Source organism: Petaurus breviceps, unplaced genomic scaffold (genome assembly GCF_028583685.1).
Source record: "Petaurus breviceps papuanus isolate PSGF00001 unplaced genomic scaffold, PetGlider_PUasm1.0 126, whole genome shotgun sequence".
NCBI lineage: Eukaryota > Metazoa > Chordata > Mammalia > Diprotodontia > Petauridae > Petaurus > Petaurus breviceps.
Window position 1 is genome coordinate 29721294 of NW_027185655.1, and position 20178 is coordinate 29741471.

General features: G+C 36.4%; 1 protein-coding gene and 1 pseudogene across 1 annotated transcript; both read right to left on the minus strand.

The window, feature by feature from the left end:
• Window positions 1–3964: 3964 nt before the first annotated feature.
• Window positions 3965–4423, minus strand: LOC138169289 (large ribosomal subunit protein uL23-like). Its single transcript, XM_069098631.1, has 2 exons — window positions 4349–4423; window positions 3965–4216 (listed from the first exon to the last, which is right to left on the minus strand). The coding sequence occupies exons 1-2, from the start codon at window positions 4421–4423 to the stop codon at window positions 3965–3967; spliced, it is 327 nt and encodes a 108-aa protein (XP_068954732.1).
• A 1355-nt stretch (window positions 4424–5778) lies between these two features.
• On the minus strand, window positions 5779–18855 carry LOC138169295 (S-adenosylmethionine synthase-like; annotated as a pseudogene).
• Between the last annotated feature and the right edge of the window lie 1323 nt (window positions 18856–20178).

Here is a 20178-nt window from a genome sequence, read left to right on the forward strand (position 1 = left end):
TTTGGACTCAGTTCTTTCCAACTCTAAGTCATATGATTTTTGATAACTTAGTGTCATGTTGAATGAGTTTTAGTGCCAGGATTTATAGAATCAGAAAAATACAATGCTGACAGAGTGTTGTAAGCTCTAGCCACACTTGTTTCTAGTTAGGTTTCAAACTGTCTACTGTTGAAAATGAAACTTGCTTGGGCACCATTTGTAATAGAGACCAACTGCTCCCAGTCATCTATGCAGTAAAATAACCCTTCAGAATTATTTCCCTTAAGTTTCCTTCCATATGAATTCTTTTGATTTCTAGTCATTTTCTTATTTACTTAGGAATAGGATTGCTATTTCTAAGAAGTCTTTGAAAGACTCAAAGTTTGCTTTAGGTAAAGATTTCTTTAGAAAATGAACTTTTCTAAGTAAAGTATTAATTAAATGCATAGCCTGGAAATTCTGAAAATTAATTTATTGAAAAGAGTTTTTGTGTAAATGGATAGATTGTATAATTTCTGAAGGTTTTAACTAGTCCCCCAAATCTAAATCTATACAGTACTCTAATTTACCACTTCCCCTACTTCATTAAATGAATAATGAAAATTCAGGTCAGTACACAAGTATTAGTGAAAGATCTGGGAATGGTTGGCCTGGAAAAAGATAACACTAAGGGAGGAATATTATAGCCATATTCAAGTATTGGAAGGGCTATCATATAGAAGAGAAATGAAATTGGATCTGTTTGGTCCCAGAGTCCAGAATCAGGAGCCAGGGATTGAAGTTGCAAAGAGGCAAGTTTAGGCTTGGTGTCAAAAAAACTTCCTAATAATGAGAGCTGTCCAAAAGGCTAGCAAGAGACAAACTTGTCTCCCTAAATTCAGGGGGGGGGGGTCGTTGCTTTATTAATACCACAGGCTAATGTTATAGTGGAGATTCTCTTGGATATAGGTTGGACTTGATAGATATTAAGGTTGATTCCATCTCTAAAATTCCATGACAAAAAATTTCATAAAGTCATTGCAAAAAGTGTACATATACAATTGTTGGTTGCACTTAAAAAGAGTAAAAATGTATTTCAAATGCCATCCTTGGAGAAGAGGATACAGTGATCTTTGCAAAGTGAAATGAACCTCCAAAATGAGTCAGGTAATTTGCTGATGTCAGGGACAAATTTTTGGGAAACTGAGACCATATCTTTCTGGAACAATGGAGCACAGAAGTACATTAGTTAATAATAGGACTGATTGATAAGAATGGGGAGTTCCAGTTTTACTAGTCTGTTGGATGAACTATAAGAACAAGGACAGGAAAAAGGAGATAGAAAAGAAAACAGGAACAACAGGATTCAACTGGAAGAAGAAAAGATCAAGAATATCAAGGGAATTAATGAAAAAATGCAAAAGAAGGTGGCATAGCAATATTAGATCTCAAACTGTACTATAAAGTAGTAATCAAAATTATCTGGTATTGGCTAAGAAACAGAGTGGTGAGTCAGTGGAATAGATTAATTATAGAAGACATGATCACAATAGCCTAGTGTTTGACAAATCCAAAGACTAGCCTCTGGGCTAAGAATTCGCTCTTTGACAAAAAACTGCTGGGAAAACTGGAAAACAATATGGCAAAAACTAGATATAGACCAACATCTTGCAACACATACCAAGATAAAGTGAAAATAGGTACATGATTTAGACATAAAAGTTGATACCATAATCAAATTAGAAGAGCAAGTAATAGTTTACCTGTCAGACCTATGGAGAAGGGGAAAATTTATGACTAAACAAGAAATAGAGAGTAATATGAAATGTAAAAAATCAATAATTTTGATTACATTAAATTAAAAAGGTTTTGCACAAATAAAACCAATGCAACCAAGAAGAGAAGGAAAGAAGAAATCTGGGAAACAAGCTTAACAGCAAGTATTTCTGGTAACAGGCCTCATTTCTCAAGTATGTAGAGAACTGAGTCAAATTTATAAGAATACAAGCCATTCCACAATTAATAAATGGTGAAAGGATATCAACAGGCAGTTTTCAGATGAAGAAATCAAAGCTATCTATAGTCACATAAAGAAGTGCTCAAAATACTTTTGATTAGAGAAATGCAAATTAAAACAACTCTGAGGTACCATTTCACACCTGTCAGACTGGCTAAAAAAGGAAAGGAAAATGATAAATATTGGAGAGGATGAGGGAAAATTGAGACACTATTGCATTGTTAGTGGAGTTGTGAACTGATCCAACCATTCTGGAGATCAATTTGGAACTATGCTCAAAGGGCTATAAAACTGTGCATACTGTTTGGTACAGCAATTCCACTACTAGGTCTTTTCCCCAAAGAGATCAGAAAAAAGGGGAAATGACCTATATGTACAAAAACATTTATAGCAGTTCTTTTTGTGATGGTGGCAAAATATTGGAAATTGAGGGGATCGATTGTGGAATAGCTGAACAAGTTGTGTTATATGAATGTAACGTAATAATATTATGTTATAAGAAATGATGAGCAAGCAGATTTTAGAAAGACCTGGAAAGACTTACAAGAACTGATGTAAAGTAAAATTAGTAGAACTGGGAAAACACTGTACAAAGTAACAGCAATGTTATGTAATGATCAAATATGGTAGATTTAGTTCTTCTTGGCAATACAATGATCTAAGTCAATTACAAAGGACTCATGATGGAAAATGCTATCCACATTCAGAGAAAGAACTGATAGACTCTGAATGTAGATCGAAGCATACTATTTTTACTTACTTTATTTTTTTGTGTGTTTTTTTTTTTCCTTTTGGTCTGTTTCTTCTTTCAAAGCTGTGATTAGTATGGAGATATGTTTTTCATGATTGCACATGAAAATAACCCAAATCAAATTGCTTAAGAAGAGGGGAGGAGAAGGGAGGGAGGGAAGGAGAAGAATTTGGAATTCAAAATCTTGTAAAAATGAATGTTTAAAATTATCTTTATATATAATTTAAAAAAAACCCCAAAAACCTATTGAACAAAGAAAAGAAACAGAAAGAGGATATAGGAGGAGATAGTAAACAAGGGGTACTAATAGCAACAGGTAATTCAGTCCAGGGGATGTCAGGAAAACTTGGGTCCTAAGCAGGAAAAATGTCACTTTTCTAAGAATTTGGAGGATGAAAAAAAGAGCTTGTTCTAGGTGTAGGCATTGATAAGAGGAAACCAGCAATGACAGAAATCTTTAGGGCTGTGACCTAGAGGATGAGTCTCTGAGCTAGAATGAGGAGTGACATGAAACACCTAGAAGAGATTACTTCATTCTTTACATTTTCACCAAGGTAAGTAAGTCGACTATGCTGGGATTTACCTTAGGTAATTTACTTTTCTAAACAATGCACTATGTTGAATAATTCTCTATACTGCCAATTCATGACTTGCCGCATTTTCTTAAAGGAGCACTGACTGAAAATTAAGGGCATTATTCAAGTTTTACTAAAAGATAATGTCTTTATTACAAATTTATTTAATAATTTTCCTCATAAATTTCCTTATTTTATTAAAAAAAAAGATAAATTGTGCAGTTGGCCTGCATTATACTGGGTGGAAGATGTGGTAGTTCTTGGGCAGTAAAGAAAATGGGGAGAGGTTAAGGACTGTGATTTATTTATTAAAAGGTAGAAACTACCATAGATCTTCATTCAACTGGTGAAACTGAAAACCAGACATACATAACAAACCTTCAAAAAACAGGCACTTTCTGCTTTGGGCAGCAGTTATGGACTAAGTATGGAAGCAAATTGGCTTCTCTCTTCCACAGCAGTCAAGTCAACTCTCTTCATAGCCAGCTATACCAGTTCTGCCCTCCTGTCTGCTAATGCCAAGTAGACTCCCATATAGGTGTAACCCAAGGTTATTCTGTAGGACACCATGACTTACCTAGGAATGCTGAAAACATGTTTTTTTTCTTTTTTTCTGGAAAATTTTTATTGTAGGTGGAATGGGACACATCTGGACACAGTAAGTTAGATGATTCCAATTTTGTTGGCAACATATAAAGTAGTAGTCTGGAGCAAGACAGCCTTCTTCTCTCCATCAGGCCAGATCAGTGTGTTGACCTTGGCCACATCGATGTCATACAGCTTCTTTACGGCCTGCTTGATCTGATGCTTGTTGGTCTTGACGTCCACAATGAAGACGAGGGTGTTATTGTCCTCAATCTTCTTCTTAGCAGACTCAGTGGTCAAAGGAAACTTAATGATGGCATAGTGATCAATCTTGTTTCACCAAGGGGCACTCTTCCAAGGGTATTTGGGCTGCCTTAGAAGTCTCAGTGTCTTGGGTCGCTGGAAGGTGGGTGATGTTCAGATCTTCTTCTGTTTGTGGCTATGGACACCCTTCAGCACCACCTTCTTGGCCTTCAAAGCTTTGGACTTGACTTCTGTCTTGGGGACAATGGCTTCCTTCTTCGCATTTGGTGCCATCTTGGGGGAAAGGGTCTGGAAACATATTAAAGGAAGCATAGTGTCAAGGATTTTTTTTTAAAGCTGCCATGTGAGGTGATAGTTTCTCTGTGTTTGTGTCACACTACAGAAGACAGTAAATAAGCAATTAAAGATGTTCAAGAAGGAAAGGATTGACTTTTCCTCCTTGATAAAAGTATTGCTTTCTTTGTTTTTATAAGCAATCAGGGTTAAGTAACTTGCTCAAGTTTACACGGCCAGTTATTTCTGGGTGTGGTGCTGAGTATCTGAGCCCAGATTTGATCCAGGTCATCCTGACACTGGAGCCAGTGCTCTTACTCGCTGAGCCACCTGGCTGCCCCAAAAGTATTGCTTTCTGAAGCAAAGTGGTTCCTCTGTATATATGCCAGCTGCTCAGAAAGCTCATTGGACCCAGTATTGAAAATAAAGTTTAAAAGCCCGAGAGGAATTCTTATGCTAGGTGGAATATTCAGTCTTTCTTATAAAGAAAAAAAATTAACTGGTCCCCCAAATTAGTTGGTGAAACCTATAGACCCTCAGATACTGTCCTGTGACTTCTCTGTATGACAGTACAAGGCTGCCAAGTTCCTGCTTAACTAGAGCTGGGAGTTGGGGAGATTGGGCTAGTGTCAAAACTATGCATAGGATTGGTTAGTTTACTAAATAAAACTCCTTTTCATGTACATCCTACAAAAGACAGGTAAACAGAGAGATTTCAAGAGTATAAGTATTAAGAGTATAAACATTGGAAGGTGGTTCAACTAGTAATTGCCTTTTCATGAAGTCAGTCTAGAGCTCCAACTCAAATTTACATCACATGTAAGATTGATCTGATGGGGAACACTTCCTGATAAGAACCCTGCATAATTAGAAGTGAATTGGGTTACAGGAAGGCTGAAGGAAGGCTTCACATTCATAACAGAGCTCAGGATATTACAAAATCATGGTGACATGGTGGTGGTGTTGTTGGACAGAGGCTATAAATGAAACTATGAGTACTTGATGTGCACATTATGAGGACATTTTTCAGCATTTTATGGAAAAATCAATACAGTTAAGATATTGGGGTTGGATGGTTGGACACAAATGTTCAAGCATCATTTACTGTACTGTGCTGTCTGCTCATCTCTAGACAGTTACATGGATCACCCATGCTCACTAACTATTATATCAGTGAGTAAGACATCAGGGACAAAAAAGTAGTAAAGTCTGACAAGAGGCCCCACAAAAACTAAAATTCAGATCACTGGACAAGAGTGACAGCAAATGCTCAAGTGTTGATGTTTAGGGAAGAAGGGTCTTCTCCCTCAGAGCTTGAAGACTTCTCTGTAACTATGCTAACAAGCCTAACATTTTCAAGATTTAAGCTTTCTGGGCACTTCTCTTGAAAAGTAGTCCCTACCAAAGTGGCTAAAAGCTACAGCCCTTCCATAAATGGGCTTCTTCAGATACAGATCCTTGATAATGACCCCAGGTAAGAGGTCAAAATTCCTCCTAATAATATCCAGTAGCTCTCTTGTGCTCTTCTGAGAGATGTGATATTAGAAAATGGAGATGGACAAAGGGTGGGAAACACCAATTGCATATGAAACCTAAACAAGTACCCTGTGACAGAGATCACTTTTAACGAGGGGGGTTTGTGATCCAAATGACAGCATAAGCAACTGAATGATCCACCTTAGTATAATGTTTTCCTGAGAAAGCACTGTCTCCATGAGTGCCCCAACCCCCATAGGTATACACAGTGATCTTCCATCCAGTAAGACCAACATCACTCTGAAGTCCACCAATGATGAGTCTGCCACTAGGTTGCAGATGGTAATCCTCATCCAAGAATTTTGTGGGGACAATAGCTCTGATCATCTTTTCCTTTAGAGTATCCTTTGTTTCATCAGCACATACATCTTCATCACATTGAACAGGTATCACAATTGTGTGGATCCTGATCGGGAGAACAGCACCACCATCTTGCATGTGCTGCACAGTGACTGGAGTTTTGGAATCCCTCCATAACCGTGGCAAAGTTCCAATGCATGGCAATAGAGCAAGTTTGGTGCTGAGCTTGTGAGCTAAGATAATCGTTATGGGCATGCACTCTTAGGTTCCATCCATAGCTTAACCAAACATCAATTCCTGTTCTGCACCAATATCTTCCTCATTGTATTCTAGATGGACCTCCCGAGCAATGTCTGGTGACTGCTGCTCCAAGTCTATCAGAACATTGCAGATTGGGGCAGCCAGGTAGCACAGCGAGTAAGAGCACCGGTTCCAGTGTTGGGATGACCTGGGGATTGAATCCGGGCTCTGACACTTAGCAGCACACCCAGAAATAACTGGCCGTGTAACCTTGAGCAAGTTACTTAACCCTGATTGCTCATAAAAAAAAGAACATTGCAAATCTTGTAATCAAACCCTTTAGAAGAATCATCATAGCTCACCTGCTTAATTGTTTCCTGAACCACTTTATAATAGTCAGCAGCAGCTCTGGATGTGATCTCAACTGCAAGTTATATCATTCCAGTCTTAGCAACTGTTTCACGAACAACTTTGGCATCAGGGTCCTGCTGAAAGTATTCATCAAGGAACTAATCTGGTCACAGACTTTATCTGGGTGCCCTTTACCCACAGACTCCAAAGTGAAGAGGAAGGTGCCTTCCTCCATAAATAAAGGTCTAGTTGAAGCTGTTGAGCTACCAGTTCAGAATTGCTTTGGGAGAGGGGCTTCAGGCAGTTGGAGGTGGAGAAGGCAGTGGAGGGCATCTAGGATGGAAGTCTGAAGACCCAAACACAAGGCTTCTCTCCATGGTACAGGCAGAACCCATGATACCTTTCAAAATGGATATCTTTTGTTTTTACATCACTGTTGGTAAAATATAGTGGATAGAGAGATGACCACAAAGCTAGGAAGAACTGAGTGCATGTTCCACTTTTGACAAATATTGACTGTGTGATCTAAAGCAAGTCACTTAAACTTCTCAGTGCTCTAGGCAACTCTCTAAAAGTACAAATTGCCAAGAAAGTGCCAAACTGCTTTGGTGGAAGGAGTCTCCTCATCAGGGAATTCCCTATTCCATGGAAATTATAGGTACAGTTTTTATTCCCATCTCTTCATTTCCAAATATATATATATATATATATACACACATATATATTACCCCATTCACCTTCTTATCCAGTCCTTAAAGTATAGATAGGAAAGGAGGAAAAGCCATTTAGAAAAAGTCAAATCTGACGATGTCTGCAATATTGCACACTTGCAGTCTCCAAGCTTGGGAGTTACCATGGTTTTTAAGGAAATATTCCTCTTTTCTCCCCCTCTTTCGAAGTGGTGACAGTAGAAACCTAACTTAGCTGCAAGAACCCAACTCAGGGTGCTCTCTAGGCATCATTTAAGCTTTATAATCACTATATTTTTGGTATGTGAGTGAAGGTGAAGGGGTCACTAAAACTGGTCATAGGGACAGCAACTCAAATAGAACCAGGGACATACTAGTAGTTGGGGTGGCGATGGAATAAGAAAAATTCCTCTGGTTGATAGGATATGTATTATAAATTAATATGATAATTATTATATTATAATATATAATATATGATTATAAAATATTATCAATTAATATATAAACTATAAATTAATCCTTAAAGTTGCACTTTTGACACAGAGCCAATCAATCACCCTAATTTTGGGACCTTTCAGTGAGTATATTGCAAATAAAATAATAGTAATAAAAGCCTCATTGCATATATAAGGAATGAGCATCCATCTCAATTAAGTACAATACTACAGGAAAAATACCGTGTATGAACAACTTCTCAGATGTCCACTGAACTAATTTTTATCATTATTAGGAACTTCTTCTGCAAAAGATGATGATAGACCTTCTCCCTTGAAAATCAGAAATTGCAGAGAACATTTTTTAAGGGAAAAATGTGGGTTCTTAAATTTTTGGTGCAACAGAAAATGCTGATATTCAGGGCAACATGGGCTATTTCCCTGGCTACAGAGGGGAAGAATACACTGGATGGAGTCCACTTACTCATAATTACTTTTCATTATAGGCTTAGCTCTGCTGAATGAAAAAAAAAACCCACCACTTTCCTCTACTAAAGAATGGAACCATGACCTTTTCTGAGATGGAAAAGTAAGAGTTTGCTTTTTTATTTGGGAATGAGAATCCTTTTGCTTCCAGATGTGCCCTGAGCTACTTGGAACCTGGGCACGCTAATAGATTACCTCTAAAATTGTATCTTCTTGATTCACAGTGGGAAGAAGATCAAATTGTTTCATGAGAGGAACATGAGAAATTTCTGGAATGAAATCTAGTACTTTGAAAAGCTGTGATGGATTTTGAAAACAAACAGATAAATGGCTTTTCACCTGAATTTCATGAAGTTATTTTACTCCTTTCTATAGTATTTTCAAGTGTATAGTCTTCTAGTTGCTAAGCTTGAGATGGAGACAATTTTAGCCTTTTTTTTGTTGTCTATTGGTGAATGAATGAAACATGCATGCAGGATGTCCCAAAAGTTTTGGTGTCGTCTTAAGTCATTAAAGCTTAAGATTGCACCAAGACTTTTGGGACACCTTGTATATATTATTTCATTAGCCAAAAAAAAAAAGTGTCGAAAGACAGCATGGTATAGTGAAAAGAGCTATGGATTTGGATTTAAAGAACCTGAGTTCAAATGCCATGTAAGTCATTGAGCCTTGGTTTTCTCACTATAAAAATTAGGGAGTTGAACTAGATAGTTATCAAGGCCCTTTTCAGCTCTAAGCCCCATGATTTGCTTCACAGATTCCATGTTTCCAATTTTAGAGTTTATTCTTATATTTAGTCAAACCAAAAGAAATCAGAAGTGATGGTGGGAAAAAATGAAAACTCAAATTTGTATAGGATTCTAAAGTTTAATGATAGTGAGTAATTTTTATAGCATTTTAAAGTTTCTAAAGTGTTTTACATGTGTTATCTATTTTGGTCCTCAGCCCTGGGAGATAGGGGCTATTATCTGAGGAAATTGAGGATTACCGAGGTTGTGTGACTTGCCCAGGGTCACATAGCTAGCAAATGATTGAGGTAGTATTGAGCTCAGGTCTTTTTAACCCTAACTATTTGCAACGTGTTTTCCTCACAACAATTGTGTGGGCAGAGCAAGTACTTTTATCCTCATTTTTTGGATGAAGAAATTGGCTCTGATATGTTATGACATGCCCATGATCAATAATTAAGATAAGAACTATCCTCTGAATCCTGGTTATTTGGTTCCCAGACCAGTTATCTTTCAATTACACTTCTCCTCTAGTCATATTCTGCCTTTTCTTTTCACAAATATTGTTTTATTGGTGCTTTTATAAACCATGACAAGCTTTTATGACTTGGGCCATGCTATGATCAGAAGGGCCATCTTTGTATGTCAAAGTTAAATGAAATTATTTTCATTCTGACCAAATGCCTGTGATTATATATATTGCTGATAAAGGCCTTTTGTCCAGAATGCAAAAGTTTTTAGGCCAGGGACTGTTTCAATTTTTCCTTATATTCTCATTGCCTAGTACAATGCTTTGCACATGGTATGGACTTGATGTTGAATTGAACTAAGAATTAGATGGTGTAGATTTGGGGGCACAGCAGATAGGACATTGGAGCTGGAGTCAAGAAGGCCTGAGTTCAAATCTAGCCTTAAATGTTGCTAGTTGTGTGCCCACATTGTGTGATACTAGTTGTGTTGCCTCAGTTTCCTCATCTGTAAAATGAACTGGAGAAGGAAATGGCAAACTACTCCTGTATCTTTGCCAAGAAAACCCTAAATGGGGTCATGAAGCATCAGACACAGCTGAAAGCAACTAAACTACAGAAACAAGTGGCATGGACAAGGAACTTAACCACTGTCAGTCTCAGTTTCCTTATCTGTAAAATGGGGACAATAATAATAATAAATAAATAAACCTACTTCATAGGTTTGTTGTGAGGATAACATGAGATAAGATTTGTAAATTGCTTTGCAAACCTTAGAGTGATATATAAATGCTAACTGTTAATATTAGAATAAAAGATAAAGAGGCCAAGATATACACACAGAATTCTCTCTCTCTCAATATATATACATATAAATATATGCACATGCATATATAGACACAATATGTACATATATGTATGTATGGATACATATATGTCTACATACATGTAGATATCTTTTCAGAGAATCTTGGAGTAAGATGAAATTCTATAGAAACAGACTAAAAGGGGGTGGCTAGGAGACACAGAGAATAGAGCACTTGCCCTGGAGTCAGGAGGAACTGAATTCAAATTCAGCCTCAGACACGTAACACAAAAACTAGCCATGTGACCTTGGGCAAGTCGCTTAACCCCAATTGCCCTCCAAACAAACAAACAAACAAAAAAAGAAACAGCCTAAAAGGGAGACTGCAGTTAGGAAAAACAAAATTTAAATATGGTGATACTTCGATTACCCAAAATAATTATTAGGCAAAGTTGCCTAAATGGAATATAACTGGGCACCAGAAAGTAGACAAAAGGAAAACCAAAATAAAATACAATGTTTTGTACCTGCAATAGGATATTATAAAGTTGATGCACTAAAGTTTAAATACTTAACTCACAAAATCATCTCCAGGACCCCAGTCATTCAGAATCTGCTTACTCTTATTGTATCTATAATTCCAAGCAGTTTCATTTTCTTGTTTCCAAACTTATTTTTAGATTCATAGCAACTAGAGATGGGAGAAGTGATGCTTGTTTTTTTTTAAGGAAATAGTGAGAATTGACTATTGAGAACCTGATGCCAAGTGACCTATGAAGACTTATATGGCTATTCAAGGTCAGTTAGTGTAAACAATCCAATATATTCCATTAGACTCTGAAGGCCATCATTTTATTATAGTATAGAATAATACTTAATATTATAATGATGGTCCTGAGTTTTAAAAAGAATTGCAAAATGAGTTCATTGTGTTTGCTTTAATAAGGCATGGAAGTGTGAAAATACATTTTAGAAAGTAATGAAATGGTAAATTAAAAATGGAGATTAAGGGGGGGGAGGAGGAGTATAAATCCTTAGCTAAGTGGAAAACTTGTCTTTATAAAATAATTCATTCTCCCAAAGTTTTAATGATTGTTTATTTAATTATTATTATAAATAAACATGTAATGGCTTCATTTCTTTGTTTTTTTTGATACTTAGTTCTTGATATTCATTTTAGAAATAGGGGGTAGCATGCTTCAGGCCAGTCAAACTACTGCTGTTACCTTGACCACCATGTCTTCTCAGACTCTCATGAAGACAGCCCAGAACCCTGAACCCAAGAGCCTTTGGAATAACAACACTTTCCTTCCCAGTGTTAAATGGTTCAATATCATAAATTTAATTTCATTAAAGAGGTGTTACCATCTATTTTGTTGCTATACTTTAAGGACCATGAGACTTTTCCATCTTACTTGCAATTGAAACCTTTCATATGTGTTGTCTTTCACATTAGAATGTGAGCTTCTTGAGAACAGGAAGTATCCTTTCTATTTGTATCCCTAGTGCCTAGCACAGTGTCTTACACATAATAAGTACTTAATAAATGTGTCATCAATTAATTAATTAATTCGTGATTTTTGTTCAGAGTAAAAACAATTTTGTTGATTGAGCTCAGAAGACATTGATTCAAAGGTAGACATGCATTCATATAAAAAATAAAGCACTCTGAAGGACATATTTTGATATAACTGAAGTAGCACTTAATATAAAACTATAAAAATCTAGAAATTCAGGGTTCAAGCCAGTATAGGTACTGATGCTAGGTAATTATAACTGCAATTATTTATACTGAAAGCTTCCAAATGCTTTTTTTTTTAAAACCAGGTCACAGAGTTAAAGCCAAAGTGTACTTAGATCCATGTGTCACCAAAAACTCCCTTATCCCTAAGAACCTATTGAATTCTCTCTCTTGTTTGTGTTTTATGTCTCCCATCTTTGATTGTCTCTTTTTTATGTCCCTTTGTCTTCCCTGTGTCTTTCTTTTCTTTTTACTCTTCTCTCCTACCTGTTTTAAATAGACAAAATACTGAAATAAAGTATATTTGTACTTCTTTGAAAGTGAGATCCAATAGTTATCCCCAGTAGATAACATTCCTAGTTTGGACATGAATCTTTGGTGTTACCTTTGACTCTTTTCTCTCTCTTACCTCCCAATTTAATCAGTTGTCAAATTTTGTTAATTTCATTTCTAAAATACCTCTTACATATTACCACTATCACCTCCCTAGATTGATAGGACAAGAAGGATGGGAGATTCTGAAGAATGATATTGTGGAGAAACCAACAGAAATGGTTAGGAGGAAGAAAAAAAGTGGAAGTTGCCTCAGACTACTGATATGGCTGTTTCTCATTGACCAACTTATGTCTTAAAAAGACATATAGAGAAGCTGGACTCATGCAAAAGTCAGGAGAACTGGAGAGGAATGTAAGAGTCAAGATAAGAGTCCTAAAAATGGTACTAAAGTTCAGAATCAATCTAGGCTGATGATGAATATCAAAGGAAAAAAAAGAAAGCCATTTTTAGCTATATTGGGAGCCAGAGGAAGATCCAAGCAGACTATTTTTTGAGAATGGATGGGATGATGAGAATATTGAACTATTCAACTCCTATTTTTCTTCTGTTTTCTCTTTGACTAGAATTTGAATTGGGAAGTATAGATCAAAAAATGGTTAAGTGGGAGATAAAATGGAATTCAAAGAAGGAGATGGTTAGACCAAACTCAAGAATCATAAGTGAGTTCAAATCACCAAGTCTGGATTTGAGGTGCTAGAGAGTTAGAAGAATTTTCAGATGTGATTACTGAGCCTATGCTGATATTTCTCAGAGTATGAAGAATGCTGGTGGGGTCACAGCTTTATAGAAAGGCAAATGTTTTGGTTTTACACAAAGGAAGGATGTTGGAAGCTGGAAGCTGTTAGTTATGAATTGGACATCTGTTCTTGGCAAAATTATAAGAAAGGGATGATTTTTGAGCACTGATGATGATGATAGTAACTAAAGACCAATATTAATTTATCAGAATCAGATTCAGCTAATTTTCTTTTTGGATGGATTTGCTAGACTGGAATGTCAGGAAAATTCCAAAGAATACACACACACACACACACACACACACACACACACATATATTTCAAGTCAGAATTTGGAAAAGTTTCTCCTACTCTTGTGGACAATATGGAGAGATATGGACTGGGTTATACTATGGTTAGGTGAATTTGAATCTCGTTGAATAACACAGCTCAAAGATTAGTCATTAATGGTCTAATATAAACTTGGAACATGACCTCTAGTGGAGTTCCCTAAAGATCTGCCCTTGATCATGGACTGTTCAACATTTTTATTAATGATTTGACTCTTCTTGGACTCTGGTTGAGTGCATTGTGCTCATTTACTCTATGTTGTATGGACACACTCTTTGCTTCTCTACTCTTATGGACTCTTGTGTCTTTTCCACTGATTAATTCTTTTCTTGGTTCTGGATGTTCCTTAAGAACTTCAAATGATGCCACACTAGACTCTAGATTACCCCTGTACCTCAGGTCTTACCTCTGACCCTGCTTCTGGTTAGGTTGAACAAAACATTGTGCCACTTTTTATAAACTAGGAATTTCTTGCTGTTCTTTTGAAAAAGAAGACATTTTCCTGAGTTTGGTCTCCTCCAACTGTCTGATACGCTTTTGAGGAAGGAAGAAACATATCCCAGGTGTATTTTATTTTTTCAACTGAATAAAATACTAGTTTGGCACAGTAAAAAAAACAACCATGTAGGACATATCCAGTATATAACAGGGAATAAAAGGAGCCGTAGGAAGTTTAAGAGTTACAGGGGGAGCAATTAAGATGTTTACAACATAGAAAAACATAGCATTTTTAAGCAGAAGTGGGACCTTAGAGATTGTATAGCTCAACTCACTCATTTCACAGATGAGAAAGCCAGGGTCTGGAGAGAAAAATGATTTACCTTTGGTCACATTGCTAGTTACTAGTAGAGCTGGAACTAAAACTCAGGTTTTATAGACATATATATGACATATATCATATATTTATATATATTATGGACTTATGTATGTATGTATGTATGCATACACATAGCCCTTTAGGGACCACATTTCTGTAGTAGGGATAGCAAATTCCTGATTGTCTCACTTTTACTTTTTTTTTATTTTTAATCAAAGGATAAAATGAATATCCACATTAGAATCTGCCATAGAAAATGCAAAGGACTGGAAGTTGAAAGTGAAGGGATGGAGAAGAAGAAGCATGCAAAAGAAGTGAGCGAGGAGGTAGAAGCAATGATAGTGGCATTGACATTGACTTATTCCAGGGAAAGAAGGAAAAGAACACTTATTAAGTGCCTACTGTGTTTAAGGCGCTCCACTAAGTATTTGACAAATATTAACTCATTTTATCATCACAACAACTCTGGGAGGTAGTTGCTCTCATTGTTCTCAATTTACAGTTGAGAAAACCGAGGCAACAAAAGTTGTGACTTGCCTGGAGTCACACAGTTAGTAATTGTCTGAGGCTGGATTTGAACTTATATCTTCCTCATGACAGGCCTGTGTGCTATAAGCTGCACCACTTCACTGTCTCCAGGGGGAAAGAAGTTCAAGAAATCAATAGAAGGCCTGCTTGCTGAAGGGATCAGGGTAGTAGATTATGTCTTCTGAAAATGAGTTCAGAGGGAGTGCAGTTCAGCGGTGAAGTGGCTGGGAGAAAGAGACAGGACCCCACTGGGGACAGTGGTCAGAATGCCAGGAATATGGCTGGGGCTACAGAATCAACAACCCAATCAACTGTCGTGGCAGCCAGAAAAAACACCGTGATCTAGTATGGACAGACAGACATGATTTGTGTCTGAAATACAAGGATCTTTTACTGGTTCAAATGCTAACTTGCCTCAAATGTACTCTGGAGAATTGAGTAAAATATTCTAATTCTTCAGTGGGGGACATAGTAACAATTCTTGTTGATTGATTTATTCAGCTCCAACATGTCCTTTGAGTGGTAATTTGCCAATAAATGAATTAACATAGAACTGTGGGATTAGAGAATTTAGAGATGGAAGGAATGTGATACAATTGAAAGAACACTGCATTTGGATTCAGAGGACCTGGGTTTGAATCTCAGTTCTGCTATTTACCCTCTGTATGAGCTTGGATAAGTTATGAAAGTCTCTAGGCCCATTTCCTCATCTGTGAAATGAAGAAGTTGGATTTTTATGACCTCTGAAATTGTTTCTGACTCTAAAACAATTATTATGTAGACTTACAAATGATTGAATCTAATTCTTTCATTTTATAAAGGAAGAAACGGAGGGAGGTTAAGTTACTTGCACAAGGTCACAGAGATGGTAACTGGCAGAGTTGGGGTTTGAACCTAGTTCTTTTTATTTCAAATCTAGTGTGTTTTTTTCTTTTCTTTATGACAGTTCTTTTTGGCACACTGTGCTTCTGACAGAAATAAAAAAGAAATGTAATATAAAATGTCTCCAATGTTCGTATTTATGAGAATTGTTTTTTGTTTGATGTTTCAAAAGTAGTAAAAGACCTGGGCTAAAAGTGGTTGGCACTATCTCTCCTAATCATGGAATCATCGACTTTTAGAGATGAAAAGGACCCAAGAGATCATCTAGTCCCCTTATTTTCCAGATAAGAAAACTGAAGCCTAGAGAGAGACTTGCTCAAACTTACATGGCAATTTCTAGAAGAGTTAGGTTTAGAAACCCATATATTATTGTTTATTGGACACTGAATTTGAATCTACAATGTAAGTTGCAATTCCCAAAAGTTATGGAGGGCACTCTATTGAAATATGTCAAATAATAATGTTAATTAATTTTTAATAAAACTAAAATATAGAAGAAAAAAATTGGACAACCACTTGTATTTGTCATAATGAGGTTAGAGCTCTGAGACCCCACCAGTGTAACCAGTTTCTCTATGACCATACTAGACAAGAGATACCAATTAAAAAAAATGTATTTAAGACATAAAATTAATGTAAACAACAAGATTGGATCAAGTACTAGTCATTCTTTTCCTTCCACATACAAATGGATAAAACTTACAAACTCCAGGGAAGCACAAATGGGATATTTGTGAAGCTCTTTGCACAGTGTCATGGTAAGCACTTAATAAATTTTGGTTTCTTTCCTTCCCTCTTTATTCATTCCTTTTGCTGGGCCATGACTGTTCATTACAGTTACACCAGGCTTAGTTTGATTTCATTGCTTGTTTGGTTTCATTTACATTGCTGTAGTAATTGGGCTAATGTTCTCCTGGTTCTGTTTTCTTCACTCTATGTCAGTTCATATAAATCTTTCTATGCCTTTCCAAATTAATCATGTTCTTTCTTTTGGAGTGCTGATATCCCATTAGCACTACAATTTGCTACAATTTGTTTTGTTCTTCTCAATAAATAGATACCCATTTCATTTTACATTTTTGCTACCACAAAAAATGCTGATGTAAAATTTTGATATATATGGAAATTTTCTTTCTGCCTGACCTCCCTACGATATATATCTAATAGAAGATTTCTGGGTAAAGAGGGAAAACAATTTAGTCACTTTTTTCATAACTTCAAATTTTTTTCCAGAATGGTTGAACCAATTCACATTTTGATCAATACTGTATTAATGGGTCCTTCTTCCCATAACACCTTCAATATAGACTATTTTCTTCTTTTGTCATCTTTACCAATTTTATGAATGTGAGGTAAAACCTCAAAACTGATTTATGTTTCATTTCACTTAGTGATTTAGAGTAATCTTTGATGTGATTGTGAATAATTTGTGATTCCTCTTTTATGGCTTATTTATACCCTTTGATCATTTATTTATTCTGTCTGCTTTCTGGGTGTTAGGTTGAGAAACAGTAAGCTGAATCATTTCCAACAAAGAAATCACTTTTCTAAGTTCTCTGGGATTTAGTAAAAAATTGATTGTATTTCCCTGTTGCCTGTGAACTCAATTGAGTCCCAAAGGAAATCAGGTCAGCCAAACTTCCTGATGAAAATTCTTATACAAAAAGACCATGCATTCGAAATATGTCTTATAAATAGTATCATAAGTTGGAAAAGGTTTTTATGTAGCCAGAAGAGTGCAGAGCTACGGTCAGCTCCTATTGGCTTGTGAGAGCCAATTGTTAAATTTTCAATGTGAATATTTACAATTTGGAAATCATTAAGTGTTACAAATCAGGGTCTAATTTGTTGCCTTCTTGATTAGACTTAAAAAAGTAATAGAGAAAAAACAATTCAAATTAAAGTTAAAAGTGTGTCTTGGGTATACTTTTTTCCTTTTCGGGATGGGGAGAGATGATTGTTAAATATTTACTAGCAGAACACCAAATATGAGCTAGTTGGCTATTCCTCTCAATCTGAATTCTAAACACAACCATTTTTCACCCACTAAGTAGTTCTTCCTTTAGGCTAACTTTTGTTTTGATGTTGGTCTAGAGTTTATGTGTGTGTGTGTGTGTGTGTGTGTGTGTGTATCCACCCACCAGTGAAATTACTTGGCTTGTGACCTCACAGACTAGCTATTCCATTCCTTCCCATTACTGCTGTCAATCAAATGTTGCAATACTAACATCATTATCTTCCTCCCCTGCAAATCCCTCCAACTATAATTATGGAACTCCTAATAACAAAAATTCCACCTGGCCAGCAAATTAGAAAGTGACCGAGGGATTCGAAAAGGTTAAGTGAATTACCCGTGATCAAATAGCCAGTATGTGTCATAGAAGATTTGAGCCCAGGTTTTTCCCACTCTTTCTATCCACTATACTACATTGCCTCCTCTGTCATTACCTTATTAAACAATTACTTAGTTTGCATAAAGGGCAATTAAAGAAGAAGCATCCTTTTCTTGGAATATATACTGCAAGAATATACCTTTGACCTCGAAAAAAATGCATCTTCCAAGTGCAGAAACCCTTTCTAGGCCAGCATCCATCTGTCTCTTACCTCGTCTGATAAATTAAAGTCAAGCAGTAGGTTCAACATCCAATTTTCACATTTCATATCTCTTTGTGAAAGCGGGGTGGTTAAGCAGTTAACTTACAACTAGCTTAGAAAACTCTGCAGAAACTTCAGTGATTTCCCTGGTATCAACTGCTTAGGCCAACAGGACAATGGGATGCTGAGTCTTAGGTCCTGGAAATGCCTCTTCCTAGTTTCTGGAGCTTTGTAGGGCTTCAGTCAGCTCCTGCACCCCCAGCACTGACATGGGATGCTGACAAAATGCTCTAGAGGTTAATGGACATGTCTTACTTTTTGACAACAGCTTATGGCAATGGTAGCAGGGGACAAGTGATTCCTGACTGCCACCGTGCCCTTTTTTCTCTGTTTCATCTTCAGAGCTAAGTAACTGCACATCCTTAGCCATTGTTTCCCACAAGATTGTTGATTCAAATGGTTTTCCTTTCTCCATGGAGGATCCACCAAATTTGTGTGTGTCTGTGTGTGTAACATTTAACTTAAGGGATGGGATATGGAAGAGGCTGCTGTGTGAAGGGAGGAGAAGGTGGACAAATTCTGGATCCAAATATAATTTAGTGACATCTTTTTTCAGGAGAAAGAACAAAATAATGGGGACTGGGATGAAATTTCCCTGTCCCTTTGCATCTTCCTTCAGTTGGGGGAACATAGCTACATGTCTGCTTTACTTAGAAGTTACCTGGTCTGTTGTGTTTGAAAGTGAATTGGTCAGGTGGATGCTATGTAGAAATGGAAGTTTGAACCCATTATCCTCGGGGCTAAAGGAATAGGGGAGAGAATATGCTCCCAGGAGTGTAGGGAGGGAAATGTTTATATTTCTTCTGTTCTTGCTAAGTCTTCTCAGTAAATAGACCTTTGCAAAAGTTTGAGAAAACATCATTCTAATGTCTAACTAAGGCATAACTGAATTCCCACCAATGTATGGATAGTGGATCCAACCACCTCTATGACAGTTGGTCATTTAGTCTCATCAGGACCTTTTCATTGATGATGGCTCACTACTCAATAAGGCATTTATGAATGAATTATTTAGATTGTTAAAAAGTTCTTATCCAGATATAAAAATAGGTTTTTAAAGCAAATATTCCAGTGGCAGAAAAATACATTTGATTTCATGTCCAGGTCAGTGGTGTCTTTCAGTTTGTTTTTTAATTCTGAGTAGAATTGTACCCCGTTGCCCTCAAACATTCTTTTACAGAAAAATTCATACATGGTTAATCTGAAAAATAACCTATTCATCTTTCTTGTTCTTTAAAAATTATTCTTAATAACTATTCTTTTTATGATTGCTAATTTCTAAAATGATTGTGCTCATACTTTGTTACCCTATCTTATTTTTCCCCTTTCTCATCTAATTGTGAAATGATTATAATAATGCATGTGTTACAACCATTTAATTTTGAGATCATTTATTATAAGGACTGAGAAGTGATCAGATTCCTGATATAAAGCCTTTTTAAGCCTTACCCAGAAAGGAAAACATCTACCTCCACAGCATGTCAATTAGGTTGAGCCAAAAATCTTAGGGAAAAGGAACTAACACACCATGATTATTTCCATGGCTACAAATTGGAGGGCCAGAAACATATATTGTTACTGGAGGAAGCATAGAGATAAGAGGAATGGTAAGAGAAAAATCACATATTAATACACACATATTTTCATTTAAAACCAAGAGAGTAGGGGATATTTGAATATAAAAACCACATCC